The 17,803-nt window shown below is 42.8% G+C and overlaps 2 protein-coding genes across 2 annotated transcripts in view; both read left to right on the top strand.

The window, feature by feature from the left end:
• SLC9A7 (solute carrier family 9 member A7) overlaps window positions 1-17,615 on the top strand; it is a 163,642-nt gene extending 146,027 nt beyond the window's left edge. Inside the window, exons 16-17 of the mRNA XM_087427197.1 lie at window positions 6,039-6,144; window positions 11,160-17,615. Coding sequence (XP_087283323.1) covers window positions 6,039-6,144; window positions 11,160-11,411 — 358 coding nt within the window. The 3' untranslated portion in view covers window positions 11,412-17,615. The remainder of the gene's footprint in view (window positions 1-6,038; window positions 6,145-11,159) is intronic.
• The window catches only part of LOC101398697 (uncharacterized), a 727,039-nt gene that overhangs the window by 615,118 nt on the left and 94,118 nt on the right, over window positions 1-17,803 (top strand).

The following is a 17,803-nucleotide window of genomic DNA, read 5'->3' on the forward strand; positions in this document are numbered from 1 at the left end:
AAGTTGCAGGATATAAAATCAACATACAAAAATCAGTTGCATTTCTATACGTTAACAATGAACTATCCAAAAAAGAAATTAAGAAAACAATCCCATTACAATAGTATCAAAAACAATAAAATACTTAGGAATAAATTTAACCAAAGAGGTGAATTATCTGTATACTGAAAACTAAAAATCATTGATGAAAGAAATTGAAGAAGACACAAGTAAATGGAAAGATATCTGTGTTCAGGGATTGGCAGAATTAATCTTATTAAAATATCCATACTACCCAAAGCAATCTACAGATTCAATGCAATCTCTATAAAAATTCTAATTGTATTTTTCACAGGAAAAGAAAAAACAATCCTGAAATTCGTATGGAACCACAAAAGACCCTGAATAGCTAAAGCAATCTTGAGGAAAAAGAACAAAGTTGGAGACATCACACTTCCTGATTTCAAATTATATTACAAAGGGATATTGTATGCCATATAAACAGTATGGTATTGGCATTAAAACAGACACACAGACCAATGGAACAGGATAAGGAGCCCAGAAATAAACCCTTGCATATAGGGTGAACTAATCTTCGACCAAGGTGCTAAGAATACACAACGGGAAAAGGACAGTCTCTTTAATAAATGGTGTTGAGAAAACTGGATATCTGCATGCAAAAGAATGAAACTAAACCCCTATCTTACACCACTCACAAAAATCAACTCAAAATGGATTAAAGACTAAAATGTAAGACCTGAAACCATAAAACTCTAGAAGAAAACATAGGGGAAAGGTCCTTGACATTGGTCTTGGCAATGATTTTTTGGATTTGACACCAAAAGCACAGGCAACAAAAGCAAAAATAAACAAGTGGGACTACATCAAACTAAAAAATTTCTGCACAGCAAAGGAAACCATCAACAAAATGAAAAGGCAGCCTATGGAATGAGAGAAGATATTTGCAAACCATATATCTGATAAGGGATTAATACCCAAAATATACAAGGAATTCGTACAACTCAATAGCAAAAAAACAAATAACCTAATTAAAAAATGAGCAAAAGACTTGAATAGACGCTTTTTCCAAAGAAGACATACACATGGCCGACAGGTACATGGAAAGATGCTCACCACTAATCATCAGAGAAATGCAAGTCAAAACCACAATGAGATATCACCTCACACCTATTAGGATGACTATTATCAAAAAGTCAAAAGATTGCAAGGATGTTGGGAGGATGTGGAGAAAAGGGAACCCTTGTACTCTGTTGGTGGGAATGTAAACTAGTACAACCACTGTGGAAAACAGTATGGTGGTTCCACAGAAAATTAAAAATAGAACTACCATATGATCCAGCAATTCCACTTCTGGGTATATATCCAAAGGAGATAATATCACTGTCTTGAAGAGATATCTGCACTCCCATGTTCATAGCAGCATTATTCACAGTGGTCAAGATATGGAAACAACCTAAGGGTCTGTCAATGCATGAATAGATAAAGAAAATGTTCATATATACAATGGAATATTATTCAGCCTTAGAAGTGAAGGAAATTCTGCTATTTGGGACAACATGGATGAACCTGGAGGATATTATGCTATGAAATAAGCCAGGCACAGAAAGACAAATACTGCATGACCTCGTTTATATGTGGAATCTATAAAAGTTGAACTCCTAGTAACAGAGAGCAGAATGGTGGTTGCCAGGAGATTGAGGGTGGGGAGGAATGGAGAGATGTTGGTCAAAGGGTACAAACTTAGTTATAAGATGAATAAGTTCTGGAGATGTAATGTACAGCATGGTGACTATAGTTAATAATACTGTATTGTATATCAGAAATTTTCTAAGAGAGTAGATTTTAAGTGTTCTCACTAGATACACAAAAAATGGTAACTATGTGAGGTGATGGATATATTAATTAGCTTGAATGTGATAATCATTTCACATTGTATGTGTATATCAAAACATCTCATTGTATACCTTAAACATATACAATTTTTATTTGTCAATTATACTTCAATAAAGCTGGGGGGAGAAGAAATCAATTCTTTGAAGAATATCAGGAGTGATCTCTGAAGTCTCATCTGAAGGTAAATTTTAGTGACTTTGAGATTTACGCTTTTAGTTTGGAGGAGAAAAGCTAAGAAGACCATCAGCAGGCACAAGTGTCTGAAGAATTAGATGAGGAAGGTGCCCATGATTCATTCTATAGCTCCACAGATGATCACACAAGAAAAAGTGAGCTTTGGCTGCATCAGAGGAGATTTCAGCTGGACATGAATGACTCCCACAGGCCGGCAGGAAGGTACCTCCTTCTCTGAACAAGCCTGAAAATGGCATAGATGGGCTTCCAATTTAAGATGAGATGCTCAATGCACACATATACCTCCCTTCTCTCCCCAGGGCTCATTGAAATCACAGGAGAGATATTTTTGACTACTCGGAAGACCAAAGGTAGAGGGAATTGTAGCAGAGAAAACTGTAGCCAGGACAAAAGTGAGTCTTGAGCCGGTTTGTCCAGGTGATTTATTAAAGATTGTTGTTAGGAACAGATGCAACAAGTACTTCCTGTGTCAACAGATCAACTGGTAGCTGTTAATTTTCTCTTCAGGCCATACTCCTCTAAAGAAAGTAGAGACACTACTTGGGGAGGGCTTGGTAAAGAAACAGATCTTGAGGCCACCAAAGATTTTTCTTCCCAGAGTAACCTCCCCCCTACTTTGGTGTGGTAGGAGTCCCCCCCGTCTGATGAACTGAGAAACTGGGTAAAGACATGAGGGTGCGGGTTGCCAAGGTAATTAAACAATTCCAAATATTTATTTTTTAATTTTTCTAATAAAATCCTTATTGTTGAGAGACTTTTCCAGTCATGATGTAAGAACAGGGTATTGGAAAAAGGAGCAATCCAGATGGCAACTAGACTTTTGGTGGTGAACACGATGTAGTCTAGACAGAAGTTGAAATATAATGATGTACACCTGAAATTTACACAATGTTATAAACCAGTGTTACCTCAATAAAAAAAATAAATTAAAAAAAAGAAAAAGCAATCAAATAAGAAGAAACTCTTGGAAATTAAAAATAAAGTTTCTGAAATTAACCAAAAAATATAATGGATAGTTTAATTACATGGTGAAGACCAAATTGTGGATCTGAAAGATAAAGTTGAGGAAAAAATCTCTAAGAATTCAAGCAAACAATCAGAGCTATGTAAGAGAAGAGTTCAAGATGTGGAGGTTAGACCCAGATGGTCCACAGTCATTTAACAGGATCTGCAAGGAGAGGGTAGAGACTACGGAGGAAAATAAGTTCCAGAGAAATAATGGAAGAAAAAATCCCTTAGCTAAGGAAAGAGACTTGTCTCCAGAGTGCAAGGGCCCACCTAGTGTGACTAGGATGAATGGACACGTTTGTGGCATTCCATAACTACAGGTGGAAAAGCAGACTCTTCAAGGTTCCAAAAAGAAAAACCGACAGCCTCCAAAGGGGCAAGACTCAGATCTGGTATCAACAAAATTGAATGTTATAATACCGTTGAGCATTATCAGAGTTCCAGGATGAAAAGAAAAAGTCTGGGCCTAGAATTCTACACCCAAACTGTTCATGAAAAATGAGTGAAAAAATGGAAAGTGGCTTTTAGACATGCAAGAATTCAGAAAGTTTAGCACCGTGCAGACTCTAAGAAGGGGAAAAAAACAACACAAAGAAAACAAAATCCAACTAAGGGGACAATGTTGAAGAAGCACTGATTTGTTATAACCCAGAAGAAGTGAACAAGATCAAAAAGAAATTAAAAGAAAATCATTTGTTTAGCAAGACACTCAAGTGTTCTCTTCTAACAAAGTTTAAATTACATTGTATTACATGTCCTTTAATAGTGTTCCAACCACTCTGCTTGGTTACAGTGAATGATATTCGTATAATAACATTATTACAAATGCTGCTTATTGCTTTTTAACACTTAGACTCAATCCATAGACAAAGTATAGAAGATTTATTTATTATAAAGTAGAATGCAAATGTTATATATCTGGAGGATAAAATTAATTATAATTTTATAATTTTATTTATTTACTTATTTTTCCCCCAAAGCCCCAGTACATAGTTGCATGTCATAGCTGCACGTCCTTCTAGTTGCTGTATGTGGGACGTGGCCTCAGCATGGCCGGAGAAGTGGCCCATCGGTGCGCGCCCGGGATCCAAACCCGGGCCGCCAGCATCGGAGCGCATGCACTTAACCGCTAAGCCGCGGGGCCGGCCCTAAAATTAATTATAATAAAAATTGGAAAGGAAAAAAATTGGAAAGAAGAGGCAGGAGTATAAAGGGATTAAATTTACCATCCTTCATAGAGAGAGTTAAAAGCCTCTAACTAAAGTTCATAAATCAAGAAATAGGAGAAAAAAATGTATTCTATAAAGTTGTAATGGTAGTTACCAGAAAAACTGGATGGGAAAGAGAGACTTGATATTTTTTGCCCTTCCAACAATTTGAATATTTTAAAATCTGTGTGTATATATATACATATATATTTTTTTTTCTCTTTTAAAGAAGTTGTTAGAAGGCCTTCTGTGTTTGGGGAAGAGAGAGCTTTCTTTGAACTGCCTGAGGCAGGGAACTGAAAGGTGGCCTCTGGGTTCCCCCGTGACTTTTTGTATTAGTCATTCTTCAAATCCAGCCCCATCAGCTTCTGAGCTAAAGACACAGCATAACTGATAGGCCTGTAGGGGCTGTTCCCAGGAATGTGGTTAGAGGACAGCGGTCAAAGGAGGCTTGTTCTGTTTGTTAAGAGCTCCAGCAGAGTCCGCACATCCTCCTTTGTTGAGTAATTCCCAACTAGAAGTCTACCCAGACCCCGTTCCATTTCCTCCTTCTCCTGTAGATAAGCTTCTTCTCTCTTGTGCTGTTCTAAGTGAAGACAGGAAGTAGTAGGACTCGCAGAGAGCGGTCATCCTCTTGAGTACCGATGGCTGAGACACCTTCTTACCTTCTTTTAAAGTCTCTTACCCATTCCTGCATTTGAGGTGCCCGTGTGAGTCTCCACCTTTTCCATTGTTGGTTAGGCTTTGGGTATCAGAAATGGTCCGGCTCTAACATAATCTGACACATGCTTCAGGGTGCTCCCAACACAGGGCTGTCCGTTTGGCAGCACAGATATCCACAGGATGACAAACCCTGAGCTCTCCACGTAACATTTGACCTTCATGTTAGAGCAGTGGTCTCAACCGAGGGCGAGTTTGCTTCTTGGGACATTTGGCAGTATCTGGAGACATTTTTGTTGTCACACCAGGGGGAAGGGTTGGGGGTACTGCTGACATTTAGTGGGTAGAGACCAGGAATGCTACTAGACATCCTACAATGCAGGACAGCCGCCCACCAACAAAGAATGATCTGGCCCAAAATGTCAATCGTAACGAGGTTGAGAAATGCTGTTTTGGAGAGTCTGGGAGAGAGGAAGCAGGCAGAGTGAAGAATAGTCCTGTATGGGAAGTTGGGAGATTTGTAGTCTGAGTGACCTTAGTGGAATCACTTCACCTCACCAGGTCTCAGTTTCCTCCTTTGTAGTAGCCCCAGGTTACCTCTAAGGCTGTCCACCTCGAATATTTCCACCATGTGCCTTCTGGGTAGAGTGGTTAACAGGAAGACTTAGAGAACCAGTTGCTGCAACATCTCCACTCCAGGTACACTACCTCCTGTTTCCAAACGTGAGCTGGTTGTGTGTCAAAAGCTGGAATGCTGATTGAAACCAAAATTCTCATTCAACATAACAAAGAAGGGAGAAGGGTGTTCTAATTAATCAAATATTCTTTTTAACTAAAAATTAGGAGGTGCCAAGCTGAGAGTTAACAGTTAACACTTCAGGTTGATGGGGCATAGTTTAATCTTTGATTCAGACTGTTGCAGACTACAAGTATTTGCTGTATTGTACTGGTAAAATGGGAAAGAGGCTTTTTGTGGGTAGAATATTGGATGATTTACTCTTTGGGAATTTCTAAACACATTTTGTTAGGTGTGTGATTTCTTTGTAGACATTTTTCCTTAATTCTCTTTTAAAGTTACTTGAAGCCCATCCTCACACACAGTGGCCCCCCATTAACCACCACTCTGCCGGCCTGGTGTGGCTTGCTCGCTCGATGTCTGACCAGTCCCCAGGTGTACGACGTAAGTGCAGCACGTCAGGGTGCTTTCCTGCTCACCATGTAGGAAAGCCTCCAAATTCAGATTTTGCTTCTCTAATAAGATGATTAGAAATGGCCAACTTACGTTTGTTTATATATTTTGCACAGTAACAGAGAAACCTTTTACTGGGGTTATGGGGCTCCCCAACATCAGCAGCTGTGGTGTAGTAGAAAGAACACTGGATTTGGAATCAGAACAACTAGATTCAGATCCAAGCCCTGCGGCCATTTAAGTGCTCTGTGCGTCAGTTTTCTTATCTGTAAAATGGGCCCAGCAGCACAGGCTGGCTGTGAGAATTAAAGGATAAGGTACACTGTGAACTACGAAGCATTTCACAAATGTAAGGATTCTTTTTTATAAATTGTTTGTTCACGTTAATGTGGTTAGGTCCTTTCCATTTTCAGATTCTAGAAGTAGACTCAGCACAGTATGAAAAGAATATCCACAGTGGTGGACATCTTGGATTTAGGGCTGACTCTTGAGCTCCTCACATAGGTTGCCGGGCAGAGAGATGGAGAGAGAGGTGGGGAGCAAGCAGCTACCTACATGGAAGGACTAGAGGAGAGGGAAAAGGCCTTCCTCCGTCCTCATCCCTCCTCCATCATCCTAGTTAGTCATCTTGTCTCTGACACAAACATTACACCCCAGGAGAAAAGAACTCCTTAAGTTTGTGTAGAGCCTTACAGCTCACAAAGGCTAAGTTTATTCTCCCGGCCATACTGTGAATAGGCAGGTCCTGCAGTTACAGACAAGGGAAGTGCCAAGGTCCCACAGCTAGTAACTGGCAGAGCTAAGGCCCTAATGCAGCTTTCAAATAATTAGTCAGTGGGCGACAGTTTACTTGATGAGTGATGAGAAAACAGAACGCAAAGTCCGGCTCTGACAGAGAAGGGCCCAACCCGGGTAAGTTCTAATGGGGCAGGGCAGCTGGCTTGGGAACGGTTGTGTGCACTCAGGTGGTGCAGAGGGGAAACGGATGTGGACACCTGGACACCGTAGCTGGGCAGTGGGTGCTGGGGCGGAGAGGGAGAGGCAGTCTGGAGTGCTGAGGTGCAGCTCCTTAAATGGCAGGCTCTTCCTTCAAGAACAGGCGTTACAACTGCCAAGTCGCCATGTGTCCTGCCCCCACTGCTGCAGTGCAGAAAGTAAGCTCTGTGTGGTCCCAAGGACGTCAGGGCCCCTCCTTGGCTCCCTCAGGAGGCAGTCAACAGTTGAAAAGGGCTGGCGGGCCAGCACAGAACTTTACATCTGCAAACCCAGCTTGTCTACGGAGTTGAGCTCCCTGGCAGAGCAGGTTCTGCCTGATGAAACTGCAGTTGTGCCGTGGCCTCTTCTTGGAATTTCCACCAATTGTGACAGAGAACAGTGCCAGTGTCTCCTTCTCTTAAAGACAGTTGAGCCTTCCAGCCTCACCAGCCCCTCCTCATATAAAAAAGAAATTCTTGTGTCACCTCTGATAAACTGTTTTGAATTACAAAAAATGAATAGGATGGTGAGAACACCATTTCCCTAGAACTGCTCCCAGTTTGTAAAGTGATTTTTAATGCTTGTGGTGAGTTGTTAATGTAATATCTGTGAGCCCAGATCATAATGCTAAGTACATTTTATGTTGGAAGGATACAGACCAATAGATTAAAAAGCTTTATAGTTTCCTATCCTGCTGATAGCTTATTTAATAAAAGCTGTCTTTTTCTGAATGCTGACTAGATTTCTCGATTGGGCCCTCTGTCTAAAGTGACAGCGCGGGCCATTTGGATGTGTTTTATCATTGGAGACGAAGGGTGCTGACCCGGCGTCACCACTTGTCCCACTGACGAAGCTCCAGCCAATGACACGTTAATCTTAGGTGTCATTGGCTTACGTGTTTCTTTGCTTTCTAGCTGTAGTCTCTTTTAAACAATTTCTAAAGCCTTCCATCTTCGTTAGGTTTTATAAGGGTCACTTTTCATGTCTATGTAATAGTAAAATAACTAGCCCACTATCAACACTAAACCTTATCTAATCCGAAGCTTGCCAACTCTTCCCTTGCTCATCGATTAGGGGTATCTGGACTAGTTTGAAGTCAGCATCAACTCAGTAACCTTCCAGGCACTGAAATTTAAAGTTCCCTCACCAGTTCTAGAGACTGCTTAGGGTTTGCTTCCGGAGGTAATGTTTGGGCTGTGGACTCCCCACAGTCAACCCAAGATGGGGTGACATGGGCTACAAGCAAGATCACCCTCCATACTGCTGCTGCTGCTTTTGGCTGAGGTCCTGACCAGGGTCTCAGTCAGCTCCAGACATGGTGAGGTCTGCTGCTGAGAAAGTGGGAGCAAAGAGTCTTTGAAAAATTAATTGAGGAACCCAAAGGTGAGAGAGCAGAGGGGCTCCCTGCGGAGTGTAGTGCCGGGAGAGGGTCTCAGACTGGGCTGCTCTCGCGGCTGCTGGGCTGACTGTTGTGTGGTTCTCACTCAGCACTGTAGGGTGTTTTGTACATCACCAAGTTTGTGTGGGAGACATCTGTGTTCATTATTCACTCTTTCCACTAACTCTAAACCACTTAGGTTTGATATCCACCTAGAAAACAGTGTTCTTCCACTTATGAAAATGACCTCTGGTTATTTCAAGTGTGCACGTCCCCACGACACACTTGTTTCAGTTGTTCGCTGGGTGGTTTCAGTGCTTTTTCATAGCAGCCTTCAGTGGACAGCTAGTTGTATATAAACAAACCTTTAGCTTAACGAAACTTTTGTTGATCCCATAATCTAGAATTCGAGGGAGTGGACTGGTCTCATCATCTGCATATAGCATTCATTAAGCTCTAATTTGGAAATCCCTCTCCACCGCGTTTTACTGTGTCCTTGTTTCTTGAAAGGAATGACCTCTCCTTGGATGCTATTTGTCTGGGCTTGTGAGTTTCGTAATGGAATGGGTCAACATCCGCTCTTGTTTTCTCCTGTCGGGGAATTTTGGCCCTGCTTTCCACTGCGAGGGGTCAGAGCGGGACACTCCGGGATCCCGGGTCCCTCTATGCTGCTGGGGGGACGATGCTTGGCTACATTTGCGCAATTACCCTCACATGCTGTTGTTTCACATTCCTCTCTGTCCCTCCGAGGCTCCAAAACTTGAAAGAGTAAAATATGTGCCAGGAGAGTCTCCCCCTGAAAATTAGGAGCTAAGAGCCCTGGGAGAGGTATTTTGACAGAGATGAACAAAACATTTCTTAGCACATGTGTGAACGGGAGAAAGGGAACGTGCTAAAACAGGGAACATGATGTCATTTGTTGTTAAGAAAACTATCACAGGGCGGATTGAGTTTCAGGACTTTCTAAACACTAATGGAGAGGAGGAAACTGGGGAATTTGGAGCGAGTTTTAGAATTACACTCTGCCTGAGTAGAGGATTTTTATTTAATTGTACACTTGCACCCTGCCTCATTCCAGTGAGGATCTGAGGCAGCAAGCAAGAGGAGTTGCATGCTTGCCTGTTAAAAAGGCTGGATCATTGGTTAAGTGGAGTCACGTCGTGGAGTGTGGAGCAGTCAGCGTCACTGAGAAACAATGCAGAAAACAAGTGTGTGCTTGTCACCTGTGACTGCCCAGAGATGGGCTGGGACAGGAGAAGGGAGGTAGGCAGAAGCCACGGGTCCTCTGTAGGTCAGTGCCCTTAACCAGGCATCCATCTAGCACCTACTGTGGAGTTAAGCACCTCAAAGAAGGGTGCCGAGAAGAGAAGGAGGTCACTGCCCTTTGGTGGCTTCTCATCTAGATGGGGAGTCCAGGCACAGATGTGGGAGAATCTGCCCGTGGCCTCTGGCAGCGTGACTGAGCAGGGACCACGAGGCTGTCAGGGAGGCAGGTGCGCGTCCTGGACTGAGGAGACCCTGTTGTGTAGAGGACTCGGGACTTCAGATTCGCTTTGAAGGGAGGATGGGAAATAGGAGAGAAAGAGCAGTTTCCCCAGAGTGTTTTGAAACCGTGTGTTTGCCATTCAAGACAGAAGTTCACAGTGTTTGACAGATGTGCCGTGGGGGAGTGGGGGAGCACACCGCCCCTTGTTTTGCTTGTTAAACCTCTTGGAGGGTAAAAAGTTGTATCTGACCTCACGCTGCTTCCTCACACTCTCCCGCCCGCTGTCTTGCAGTTTCCAGTGGCTGCCACTTGGCTAACACCTGCCTTGCTCAGCCTTGTCTGTTTTGCTACAACTGCTGCTTAGCATGCGATGCCATGCCAGTTCTCTTCCTGCCAGAGTGATTTCTCACATCCTTTATGTGGGCAAAACCAGTCTGGAGGCAGCATAAATCCTAACTCTGCTTCCTACCAGCTGGACAACCTCCGGCAAATTTCAGAGGTTGTCTTAGCTCAGGTTTCTTCTCTGTGACCTAAGTGTTTGCACCCTGCACAGGGGAGGGGTAAGATCAAATGAGAGCTTAGGTGACGTTCCTGGCAGGCATGTAATAGGTGCCCAAGAAAATGCACCCTCCCTCTCCATCACTCTCTTCGTCTACCTGAGGGCATCCCATCTGGGCTTTTCTGGGGAGACAGGAAGGAAATCCTAGTTATGGCTTGTCCTCTTCCCTCAATTGCTGTAGCTCAAATGTAAACCAAGTGGGTTTAGGATGGTTTGTGTGGGGCAGGAGGCCCAGCCAGAAGACCCAGAGAAGAGAAGACCTGAAACCTATTTGCAGGTTTGCCCAGTGACCTCAGCCCTTCCTTTCTTTGTGGGTTAGGAAGCTGAAAACCTGGGCTGGTCTCCCTTTCTTCCCTTTTGTCACCAACCCCGAGCTGTCAGGCTTTTAAAATCAGAACTGCTTTCTGGTGTTTGAAGTCCTGGTTCAGGCAACAGTGCCTTACACTGAATAGCACTCTACAGTTTACATCTAGTTATCACCCTTGGGGCTCAAGGCAGGCAAGTTTCATGATCTCTAGTCTTCAGATGAGGAGTTGAGGTTGGGGTTGGCTCCAGCCCTGGAAGATATCAGTCTCCCATTTGTTGTCTTTGTTCCTTGCACTTTTCAGAACCAAGAGCCACTGAGAGAGGAAGACTCTGATTTCATCCTGACCGAAGGTGACCTCACTTTGACCTATGGGGACAGCACTGTGACTGCGAATGGCTCCTCAGGCTCCCACACGGCCTCCACGAGCCTCGAGGGTGGTCGGAGAACAAAGAGCAGCTCAGAGGAGGTGCTGGAACGAGACCTGGGAATCGGAGAGCAGAAAGTTTCAAGCCGGGGCACCCGCCTAGTGTTCCCTCTGGAGGATAATGCATGACTTCCCCCCCAAACCCTGAAGCGATGGGGTCGGCCCAGCAGCGGGGTGAGGATGGCTGCAAGCCCCAGTGGTGTTTGGGGCGGGGCATTGACTGATTGGAACTTACGCTCCTATTTTATTGAGGTCTGAAGATATCGTAACATTTAAAATTTAACCCAAGATGCAGATGGTGGGGCTAAAGTGTGTCTAAATCAAGACAAATGCAGACCTATTCCTACTTTTTCACATAGTAGTGCACTGTTCAGAGTTAAACAAACAAAAAAATAGCATGCTTTAATGGTCTCTTCATTCACCTGCAGTATCTGAACAACGTGTGGCAGGTGCTGGGGCCTCTTCCCAGGAGAGGCTTCCTATCCATACGTGGCAGTGCAAGCCTAACTGGCTGTAGGAATAGCAAGTTAGGGGACAACAGGCTAGAGGAAAGATCGTGAAGGAAGGCAATTCAGATTGGACCTCCAAGGATTATGGGAAGCTGGTGTTACATGGGACAGAAAACACGAACAAGCAATTTGAGCGGAGGTTCCAGCCGCGAGGGCTGCGTGACTGCAGCCTCAGATCAGGATTCCTGACTTTTGTTGCTCCCTGTGTTTCCTCTAGACTGAAGACTGGAAAATATATCCGTGAACATTTCAACATGGGGGCAAAAATTATAATTCCTTCTGGAAATCTCCATAAAGAACAAGTTACTGAAATGTTTTAAACCAAAGGCAAAATATCGTTATACTGTTGTTTTTTAATTAACCTGAGGACAAGAGAACTGTTTAGAAATTGATGATGATATCACTGCAAAAACCAGTCAATTCTTGAGGGCTACCATATGAGCTGACTGCCTACAAACTGAGGAATAGGACCGAGATATCTACTGTGGGTTTAGAAATAACACCAAAATTTGCGGGATACTTTTTTCTGGGGAAGAGAAGGCAGCAAGAAGCCTAAGAGACAATAGGCTAGTATTCAGAGGGAAGAAATCTCACTGTGAAAAAATTAACTGCAAAGAAAACACAAGAGAGTATTCTAAAGACTGAGTAGAATTCTAAACTTTGAGCTAATAAATGCATGAGATTTCAGTGGCCACATGAGGAAGCAGAAGTGAGTCAATGGAAGGTTAAGCATTATTCAACCCAGTGGAAGTTTCCATCTACTTAAGATTAAGAATCCAGATGTCTTCACACTGAGTGCTGTGTAGAGAAGGGTCATTTTCTTGGTACCTGGGGTGGCTTGTACCAGCTTGATGTGTGAGTGTGGTTTGAAATTTGGGTTTTTAGTTTGGGTTCTTTGTGGGTGAGCTATTCTACCTGCCCACACCTGTAGTAGGTGAAATACCGAGAGAATTCTTGGAAACCAAGTTTGAGATTCTCCCCACGTCTTGATGCTTCAGTGCTAGTATATTTGAAAACCCAGTTTCTAAAAAATGCTTTCATAAAATGTAGGCATTTTTCTTAATTATGGCAGACAACATAGTGGCCCAGTCTAGTATACCCATAATGAAATCAGCCTTTTAATCTTCTTAACTCACAGTTTTAATGGTTAATTTTTAAATAAGACATTGTTTCATATCTTGTTTTTGAATTGATAATTTGTGCAAACCAGGAAAAAATTATTATTAGGTTGAGTCATATGAAATTGCTGATATTGAACCATTTTTAAAAAACAGAAATGGTAATTTCTTATGGTTCAATATAATATTCCCCTCTTTCTTTTCTCTCTAAAGTCCATTTTGATTTTATGGTCATCCATGGGCTTTGTAAGTTTGATAAAAAGCTAACCAACAGACATAACTCCCTGAGACCCAGGGTTACCTAGGCTAGTGAGGGACTGGAGAAAACCTACAACCCGCAGCCAGAGAATCAGCTTTCTTAGAGAGCCCTGGCTGGAGGTAATTATGGTGTGGGGTCAGGCTGCAGAGAGCAGCTGCAAGGCTTGGCAGAAGGCTGGCGATATGTGTTTGTGCCTGTGTGGTGGAACCAGCACAAGAGTTCTTACTCAGTAGAGTTATCTCAGTAATGACCAGTCATGCCATATAAACTTAAAAGATGAGGCTTTTGTGTGTGTTTTTTGCAGAGATGGAGGGATAGGCTGGTTGGGTCTTTATAAAAAGCCTTACTTATCTCTTATGTTGTTTATTTACTTAATTTTGGAGGGAAGAAGCTAACAGAAAAACCCTGACAATGGTTCTTGAAAAGAGCCAACCAGGTAGGACATACTCTGTATTCATTAACCTCAAGGCTTTGTTGTCATTTTGGTTTTCCAGGAAGCTTTCAGCAAATTATAAGAAATTACCCTCATAGGAAGGAAAAATAACCACTGAATTTCTCATCCTAATCTTAGGTCAATCCGTAGATTGTTGTGTTTCCCCCCAAAGAGTCTCAAAGTCTTCACTGCAAACATTTTATTCTGACCTACTTAAATCTAAGTAAATGGAGATTTGCCAAGACCAAACTTGAGCTAGGGTTGTAGTTATTTGATTGGATCTTTTTATTCAGTGGATCAGAGTAAGTCACTGACCTATGGTCCAAATTTTTGTTTGCAAGATGTGAAGAATAATCCTGACCTTACCAGGGGTCCTGGGAAGTAAGTCCATTCATTGAGATACTCCCACTTCTAGAAGCATTATGCCTATGCTGAGTGGACAAAAGTGGGATGCCACGAAGCCCAGAAACATCTAACTCAAGGCCAATTGTCTGCTGCCTGTCTGGCATAAATCAGATCAAAACTGCTGAGTAATGATACATCCAACTAAACAAAGTTCCTCTGAGAGGATAGTCCCAAGTCATCTTAGAAACATATTTGTTCTGGGTTGGGGGGATGACAGTTCAGCAGAGTCGAATGTTCTAGAGCAGAGGTTCTCAACCCTGGCTGCACATTAGGATTACCTGGCTAGCTTTTTAAAAAATGTCAGTGCAAGGGCTCTACCCTCAGAGATTCGGATTCAGTAGGTTTGGAGTGGGGCCTAGCTTCTATGCTTTGTTTTGGATCCTCGGGGATTCTGATGTGCAGCTAGGGGTGAGAGCCTTTAGTGTAGAACTTACAGTGGACCCTATTTGGAACCTTAAAGAATAGCCTAGCAAATTTTTTTTTAAATTGTTAGTCATATGAAACAGTGTTGATCGATAACACAGACTGGGCAGCTGTGAGTGAGCTTCACGTGAATAATCTCTGCAGACCTCAAGAATGTACTCTGTAAAGTACAACTGAAAAGATCACATTTGAAAACCTTAGAGCGTGAAAGGGAGAGGGTGACTTGAGTGTATGTATGGGGGGGGGGGAATTAAAAACCTGTCATTTGTGGAAAAAAAGGGATTTTGTCTTAGCTGCTGACTAATCAAATGTGAGGGTTTCTAAGAAACTGTCTTTTCAGTTTAACCTGGGATTAAATTAATAGTCCCCCTTGCAGTCAAGTGAACTTTCTTTCTCTTCACACTTCGCTTGCCCCCATGCCTGAATCCGTGCTGGACTCCTCAGAACAAGTGTGGGCCCTTCACTGCCAGAGCAGAGGCCCCGCTGTGGGGATGTCACTAGCAGGTGACTGAGGAGATGCAAACCTTCGTATAGCACCAACAGAGGGAAAATAACACCTCCTGCCATCCTCTTAATACTCTTTTTGGGGACTACAGGGAGACCTGAACTTTCTCTCCCAGAGAAGGAAATTGGAATTTAAATAAGGCTGCATTTCTTCCTAGGAAACAAGTATAGGAAGGGCACATGTGATTAAATGGACTCTGCCCATCCAGGGTACTTACTGGGGTGACCAGACAAATTACCGTGGAAGCCTTGAAGCCAAATCACACTGTGACATCAGATGTTTCATCAGGCAAACAGCAAGGGGCTCTTTCGGCTGTGTTCTCTAGACTTGAAAATGTCCTCTGTGGTTTGGTTGACAAATGAAATCTCTTTAGAAAACATGAAAAATGTTATCTCAGCTATCTGTGAACATTTCAGTCTAAAGCAAAGTTACAGTTCCTTCCAAAATAGAGGTCTGGTTCACATCCCCCCCCATCTCTCCCTTTCTTTTCTTTTTTATTTTTTTGTGAGGGAGATCAGCCCTGAGCTAACATCCGTGCTAATCCTCCTCTTTTTGCTGAGGAAGACCGGCTCTGAGCTAACATCTATTGCCAATCCTCCTCCTTTTTTTTTCCCCAAAGCCCCAGTGGATAGCTGTATGTCATAGTTGCACATCCTTCTAGTTGCTGTATGTGGGACGCGGCCTCAGCATGGCCGGAGAAGCAGTGCGTCCGCGCGCGCCCGGGATCAAACCCGGGCCGCCAGCAGCGAAGCGTGCGCACTTAACCGCTAAGCCGCCGGGCCGGCCCCATCTTTCCCTTTCTTTGTCCGCAGTGGAAGTTAATGTAATCATGTCAGATACTTAATGTGAACAAAGTGATTTCTAAATGTAGAAACCCCACTGATGCACTTACGGGAGATGGATGGCGGGCCACTGAGCAACTCATCAGAGGGGAAAATCATCCACTGGGAAACCCACCCTGGTACCCACTGTGAGCTCTAAGAGGTGTGTCAGAAGCTGATTTGACCATCTGTTGTAAAATGCAGTCTGGTATGAGGGCTGATGGAAAGTCAGCTTGCTGCTTTCATCAGCATGACTTCTGATTCCACTTGAGAAATGGGGAACTTGACAAGTTTCGTGCCTGCCTTTTGGTGGTGATTCTATAGATGAGTTAGTGGAGGAGCTAGTCTGTCAAATGCATTAGACTGGTATCACTGAATTCTGATCTCTTATGCTGTTTTTTAAGTGAGAATCTGGCTCGCCAGTGTCAGTTGCTGTGTTCTGACACAGTAAGTTGAAGGAATCTGGTGGCCAAGAGTTCGAGTTTAGAAATAAACCCATCTGAATGCTGCTTTCACTGCTTTGATACCTGAAAAGACCTTCCCCTTTCTAAAACCTAATAAGAACAGTATACAAATGCTCTAGAAACCAATGCTAGTGTCTAACTAGGAAAAGCAAGTAGGCTCTTTGACAATCCTTTCAAAGGGGACCTAGAAATAAACCATTTTTTCCAGTTTCAATTTTTGTAAATTAACAAACACATCTTGTCACCCAGTGCTAGCAGAAACTGTAAAGAGCAAAACCAAAGTTTTTGATGTTAGTTTTATTCTTGTGAGCAGAGTATGCTATAACCATGGCTCACATGGAACGCATAGATGGCCAGTTTTCAGCTCCATGAGCCTTGGAGAAGATGAGAAGGAAGATCTGCCTGTTCTGCCTTTTGAAAAGGTCTGAAAGAGACATGAGAGTGCCTGGGAGAGGCCACCTTCTCATTCTGATGGCCACCTTTTAAAAAGGGTTAACAGAACTGCCAAATGTCGCGGTCAGTTTGACTCTTGGCAGGTGGAAAATTATCTGGGCCTGTATATGTTGGAGGAACTCAGAAAACGACTTGTAAACAGCATGAAGAACTCTACATCAGCTGTAGAGTTTAAAAGCCCTTGAAAAAGTGTTCCTGGGTGACTAACTGCATGGACATTTGGGGGTTGACCTTCATTGTGCTTATTCCACTTGTGGGCTTTGGAGAAGCAGAGGAATGATTTTCAGTGGTGTGAGTCTTAAGTCATGGACTTGGAATTTATCGCTGAAATCACTCATTCAAAGTGCGACTTCATAGTAGGGTCACCTCCTCCTAGGTTGTCTTTTTATTTTTGACATAAAATTCATCTGGTACTTCCTGCTTAGGAAGCTTTACTATGTCCATTAAACTGATTGAGAAGGCCACCAAGATTCATTTAATAGCTAAAAGGCAATTTTTTAAATAGAACAGGATGAATTTAACAGGGGACAGTATGACCTTCTGGGGAACTTTTTATAGAGAGCTTACATACTGTAATTGAGAAGAAGTTTGTCTTCTACTTCCATTCAACAGTAACAAACTGGTGGTTTTATAAAATTAACATTATAGTATGTTATATACATAAACATGTTATATACAATAATAGTAAAGTATGTTTAACTGTGAAAAAGTGAAGACTTGGAGTTATCAGCAACCTTTATGTGCCATAAGGGAAACTGCAGTTAGGCCCCCAAGTGCTACCTTTGCCTAGTAGTTTACTTAATGTTCGCCTTTGTGTAGACATTTAGATTGATATTGTAAAGCTAGCCACATGTTTTCCTGCTCTTTACTGATATTTAACACATTTTTCTCAAAGATTTTGGTTTTTTTTACAAAACTCAAAATAAAAAGATTAACTGGCTGAGCTAATCTTGTTTTCTATTTTAAAAGTATTGTCTGCTAGTAGAAGAGTACAGTATGATCCTACTCTTCGTCTGTTTCTTTCCCTGAGAGGTTCTTTTCTAGGGGGAAGCTCTTCTGCCCCAACATCATTTAGACGAGGGGTTGACCAAATCTGGCCCACCGCCTGTTTTTGTAAATAAAGTTTTATTG

This window comes from Ceratotherium simum, chromosome X, assembly GCF_057802395.1.
Source record: "Ceratotherium simum simum isolate JZ-2026a chromosome X, ASM5780239v1, whole genome shotgun sequence".
Classification (NCBI taxonomy): domain Eukaryota; kingdom Metazoa; phylum Chordata; class Mammalia; order Perissodactyla; family Rhinocerotidae; genus Ceratotherium; species Ceratotherium simum.